A 5971-nucleotide genomic window follows, 5' to 3' on the forward strand; every position below is an offset into this window, starting at 1 on the left:
AAATGAGTAAAAAAATAAACACTACGGTTTCATCTAGAGAGGAAATGTAGCCTTGTGAATTAAATGGAACCTATTGGCATTTGAGCTGCATGGGGCAGGTACAGTGATCCGGGAGGCACTGTATTACTACATTCTTGATTCCAAAATAGCTATTCTGTGCTTCGGATTGTGCCCAGATGCACCACAAAGCTGACCTGATTTCAGAGCCTAGCAAATCGTTCCAAACTGTTTGCCTACTGACAATAACGCACCTTTTGAGCAAACAAGGATCTGCAGATAAGCTGGCATTGTGGCTTCTTATACAAATTGATAACCCCACTAAAGCCCAGCTCACTAGGGAGCCTGGTGTGTATCAGGCCTACCTGAAAAGTAACATTCCTTTGGCAGGGCAGATAGGACAGGTCAAGAAAAACATCTCCAACCCGAGGATTGAGCCCAGTGCATGGAGAAGGGATCAGAAGGGCTTTTGTGGGGTCAGCCCTGTTTACATTTGGGAATGCCTTACACAGCTCTGCCAAGGGTACAGACAAATCAGTGTACAAAACAAATCTCCCATTCAGCAGCAATGATACCCTTAGAAAAACAACCCCTGCCACCCCGCACTAATTCTAACCAGCATTCAAGTCCTTTTTGGTTAAAGGCACATAGATAGGGACATAAATAAATGAATTAAACGAATAAATGAATTGAGGTTTTTTTTTCCAATTTTTATTAAACTCTACTCGGAATGAAATCCAATGTATTATCTAATAGAAAGTGGGAATATCATGCTCACACAGCACAGAGTAATCCTAGCTACACAGTAATAAAACACAGATAGGCCAATAACAAAATAAATATATATATAAAAAAATAAATAAATGTAAACAACAATTCGCTCAGTCATTTCAAGGTTACATCTGTAAAAGCACAAAGCAGCACGAAGTGTGCAGTGCTAGGGGATGTATATTCCCCCATCTCCTGGGATTGTAATATTGCAAGGGGAATATAAACCCCTGGAATCTACCTATCTCTCCAACCGTGGCTCACATGTACAGCAAAATAAGCAAATAGACTGGCAGGTAGAACTCAAGCACACTCACTGGTTTATTGAACACAGAGACGGGCACATAACACTGGGACTGTTTATAGCAATTAGGATTACATCAGAGTCTCAACTAAAAAAATAAAATAATAAAAAAAGGGAAATTGTAGGACACTTTTCACAAAACAACGAGCTAACTAGCCGACTTGGAAACTTTCTTTCAATATCTTCACAATATTGTTATTATTTGATTTAATGCACGCCACTTTCTAGCTCGTGTGCTGCTATCTGTGCCTTTGAGAAGATCTGCACATAGTAATATCATCCTTATCGTTTTATACAAAAAAAAATTCGTCCCACTTCGATATTTTTCATCTACTACAGACTTATTTTAAATATTTAAAGGGCAAATTCACAACCCTGTTTTTCTTTTAATCTTAAGAAAAAAAAAATTCACATGAAACTGAACATTTTCCCCCCACCCCTCCCCAAAAAATGCACAATAAATAAAGACAAACTGGCTTTATAAAAATCAATAGAAGAAAAGAGAAACACTGTACAGAAAACCTGGCTCCATGCTGGCTGGCATGCATTTAAAGCCTTTATATGATGACCGAGAGACTTCATGTTTTTTTTTCCAACGCACAAGCAACGAACATAAAAAGGAATACATCTAGAAGAACCAAAATATATATATATATATTAGATTCTATAAATATTCAGTCATCTGTTTTGTTGTGTGTGTTGCCATGTGTTTTATAACCTTGTAATATCCTCTCGCTGATCCTGAGTGGAGCTTTGCGATAGATCCTCGCTGGCAGCAGCACTAGAAGCAATGATGTTGCTGGAAGCATTGGAAGAAGCGTTGGATCTGACTTTAGTATTTGGTAACCTGTGGTCCTTTTTCCACTTCATCCTCCTGTTCTGAAACCAGATCTTGATCTGCCTCTCGGACAGACACAGGGAATGGGCAATCTCAATGCGCCTTCGCCTGGTCAGATATCTGTTATAGTGAAATTCCTTCTCCAGTTCCAAGACCTGCTGCCTGGTATAGGCTGTTCTGGACCTCTTGGGCTCACCCCCAGTGTAATTAGGATTCACTGAGAAAGAAAGGAGAAGATCAGACGGGGATGAAGGGAAAATAAAGAGAGGGAATGGGCATAGGCACATAGGATAAGCACAGGCACAGGGAGGAAGGGATCACACAAGAGGGAAGAGACCACATAAAAAGCCTTTGAAATCCACTAACGATCCAGGTTTCTGTACTCTATTAAGAAGGGGGTTCCCTAAGCTCCAAAGAGGCTGAATTATTTATGTTCCCCTTCCAAAGCTTCTCCCTGACTCTCTCACACACACACACACCACATAGAGATCTGAATGAGCCACATGGCTGAAGCAACCCAGACAGGCTTGGCTATAAAATTTATGGTGGGTGTAATTACCCATTCGGAGTCGTAAATCCAGTTCAATTGTGCTAACCCAAAGACTTAAGCTTTAAAGAGGGAGAGAGAGAGAGAGAGGGGTTAGAGGGAAGCCAAAGTTTCCTACCAGAACTGACGTGTATTTTCTTCATCCAGGGGTAGACTATGGGCTGTTTAGAGGCAGTGTTGGTGGGGTGCTCAGAGGTGGGTGCCTGGGTGCAGGCTGTGGGTGCAGGAGAGGGAGAGCTGGAGCTGCTGTTGGAGGCAAGGGATGGGGTTGGATGCTCACACAGCTGAGATTTGCCTACAAGGTTGTGGTTGCTCTGGGGCTGCCCATGGAGCCTGGGGTGGGTTGCTGGGTTGCCCGGCGCCTGGATACTGGCACAGCTGAACTGGCGCTCTGGGTAAGCAGTTCTTGGCGGGTACAGGTCCTGGTGGTGCTGAAAGGCAGGGTCCCTGGAGCGGCTGTAGTACTCCGGACTGTGCTCTGGGATATAGTTATTTTGCGAATATTCCTCGCATGGAGGAAATTTCGGATCGATGTAGTTAGAGTCCATCAAATACGAACTCATGATCATTAATTTCTGGAGTGGAAAATAATTTTTCTCGCTTTGTCGTTTTTCTGCTCCATAAAGCCCTCCTACTAGCTGGCGACCCCGTAAAGTTACTTTCACCATGTGACTCCTCCAGCCAATCACAACGTGCGCTCAGGTCCCCGGATAAGGAACCAGAGGCTCATTCCAAATGATTTTCTCCTTCCCTTGTTTGTTGTTCTGTTGCCCTGGTGGAGTCCATAGGCTGACATTGGGCTCTGTGCACTTGTGCATGCCCATAGGGTTGGGACATTGAGCATTGGGTTGGCATGAGCAGGTAGGACTGGCTTTGCCCATTACATGGATCCCAGAGGTGGGTGGAGAGTGCCCCCCCATACACACACACATACACACACATACACACACACACATACACACACACACACACACACACACAGGCTTACACACACACACACACACACACAGGCTTACACACACACACACACATACACACACACACAGGCTTACACACACACACAGGCTTACACACACATACACACACAGGCTTACACACACACACACACAGGCTTACACACACATACACACACAGGCTTACACACACACAGGCTTACACACACACATACACACACACACACAGGCTTTTACACACACACACACACACACAGGCTTACACACACAGGCTTACACACACACATACACACACACAGGCTTACACACACACATACACACACACACACATACACACACACAGGCTTACATACACACACACACAGGCTTACATACACACACACACACAATAATGCAATGTTACCAGATGAAGAACCAACCTCTGCCCACACCTGAAATCGCTGCTGCTGCTCCTGTGTCCATACCTGCAGTCTGTGCAGCTGGGCAATGTCTGTGGCACTCATAGGATGGGCATCATCCATGCTCGCAGGGTACTGCAATGAAAAGAGGAAAGAAATGAAACACTGAGCAATGAAATAAGGTGCAGTTTTCGTTTTGGGTCACTAGCTGGGCTGTTAGTGCTTAATACAGGGACCCCAGAAGCCACCCATAGTTATGATGATGTGTTTATTTGGCTTAGCACCTAGGGGAAGAATGGACCCACGATGCCAGGAGAATCTCATTGCAATGATTCTTCCAGAAGCCCCGCTTGGCTCCCATTGGGCTATAATGTGCCATGATTAAAGTTTCAAGTGTGCTTGCCTGTATCTCAGCCCTAGCCTTACAGCTCCAAGCCTGGGAAGCAGATGAAGATGTCAGCACCCAGTGCAATCACTAAGTGCTTAGGATTGAGGACCTAGGAACCCAATGCAATTTTCATTAAAAAACAAACCAGTCCTATAGTTTCTCCTTAAGTAGACAAAAATGGCTGGAGAGGGACCCTTGTTATTTCCCCACCAAGCAACCCCCCCCCCCCCTCCCCCGTCCAACTTCCAGCAGATAATATAGAGCTCAAAAACCCAGGGAATTTATGTAAACATTTCCCAGCAAAGAGCTATTGCAATTAGGTATTTTATCAAGAGCTTAGATTAGACATTAAAAATGGGAGAGGAGAAATCTGATTGCTCCCTTGTTCTGCTTGATAACAATTATAGCACGGAATCATAGCTTGCAGGGGCAATGCAATATTTTATTTGATAACAATAAAAGTGACACATAAAGTTAGCTGTTTATGTTTTATTTATTAGCCTAAATGTGCCAGCGGTGTTGCAGGCTTAGGTTCCTTGTAACAGCTTTTATAGGGCAGTAAAAAGCCATAAATCAAGCAGGAGGAATGGTTTAGAGTCTTTGCACTGGTTGGGACCTGCTCGTTGCGGTGGCTGCTCAGTATTTATAGGAAATGTAATAATGCCTTATTTTATGATTATTTAATCTGCACCTTTAATCCCCTCCCCTCCCACCTCCTTCTTATAAACCGACATGCGAGAGAGGGAGAATCAAACAGGATTGCCCCAGTGCCCTATAACAGACAAGTGCTGGGCACAAAGAGAGATGAAGGCAGAGATCCATTTGGGCAGGACCTAGAGAGAAGTCTGTAGCATCACCCATATACCCCCCTAGAGACGAATCTGTGGTTCAGAACTCACACAAATTCGATTCTACAGGGTGCATATAAGCGCCTCTTTGATATCGCAAGACTATATATATATATATGATCCCATATACAAAGCCCCTGTTAAAGCTACAGATATCGAGGGACCCCCATCCAGATGTAAGAGCTGGAGAAGACCCTTGCAATTCTGGCTCCTGAGCTTACAGAAAGCAGGGAGAAGGGACAGGCTTGTTCCATGCTGATCATGTGTCTTGAATTTAAATCTTTTCTACTTTTGTGCAATGGGTAGCTCAGTAACAAGCCAAACCCTCCCTTGTGACATTGCAACATTTTCTGCACAATATATACAAGGGAAATAAGATCCTAGTGCTTCTTCGTGTTAGCACATGGGTTGTGCCAGAATATGCACAGCCATTGTATTGTCTATGAAGGGGCTTAATGGTAGAAACCAACTGGGTCTGTATTATGCATGGCACTATAGTCTATTTTCTATGGCATCAACTATAGCCATTTACACAGGAGCTAGGCTGCTTTTAATACACCCCCTCCTTCCCAAATTATTTTTAAGCCAGGCAGTGCCAAGTACCCTGATACACCTGTGGATAAGGACAGAAGGCTAAGGGCATTGCAAATAACTTTCTGCCAATTCCTTTTTAAAACATATGTCTGTGGTACCTCACTCCTCCAGCTAGGCCTGTAACACTGGGATACCCTTCTCTCCCAAACAATCCTATAACTATGGGTTACCCCACTATGTCAGTTGGTCCTGTGATTCTGGGGTACACCCATTTAAATAAATGACTTGATGACAGTAGAGAAGCCAGTTCTCCCAACACTGCCTCTAACAATGTCCTGGCTGAACACCTAAGTACTTCCTAACTTTCATATATTTGTGTGTCTGTGCCATTTGGTA

General features: G+C 43.9%; 1 protein-coding gene and 1 non-coding gene across 2 annotated transcripts; both read right to left on the reverse strand.

The window, feature by feature from the left end:
- Nucleotides 1-686: 686 nt before the first annotated feature.
- Nucleotides 687-3442, reverse strand: hoxc4 (homeobox C4). Its single transcript, XM_002936638.5, has 2 exons — nucleotides 2573-3442; nucleotides 687-2124 (listed from the first exon to the last, which is right to left on the reverse strand). The coding sequence occupies exons 1-2, from the start codon at nucleotides 3120-3122 to the stop codon at nucleotides 1781-1783; spliced, it is 894 nt and encodes a 297-aa protein (XP_002936684.1). The 5' UTR covers nucleotides 3123-3442; the 3' UTR covers nucleotides 687-1780.
- Nucleotides 3443-5049: 1607 nt separating this feature from the next.
- mir10c (microRNA mir-10c) lies at nucleotides 5050-5120 on the reverse strand. Its single transcript, NR_049542.1, has one exon. It is a non-coding gene; the product is annotated as a microRNA mir-10c (primary transcript).
- Nucleotides 5121-5971: the final 851 nt, after the last annotated feature.

This window comes from Xenopus tropicalis, chromosome 2 (assembly GCF_000004195.4).
Source record: "Xenopus tropicalis strain Nigerian chromosome 2, UCB_Xtro_10.0, whole genome shotgun sequence".
Classification (NCBI taxonomy): domain Eukaryota; kingdom Metazoa; phylum Chordata; class Amphibia; order Anura; family Pipidae; genus Xenopus; species Xenopus tropicalis.

Excerpts from the sequence above, each read along its gene's own strand:
- hoxc4 (XM_002936638.5), bottom strand. The coding sequence starts at position 3,122 with ATGGTGAAAGTAACTTTACGGGGTCGCCAGCTAGTAGGAGGGCTTTAT. Across the intron at positions 2,125-2,572 it reads GAAAATACACGTCAGTTCTG|TGAATCCTAATTACACTGGG; the intron begins GTAGGAAACTTT and ends TTTCTTTCTCAG.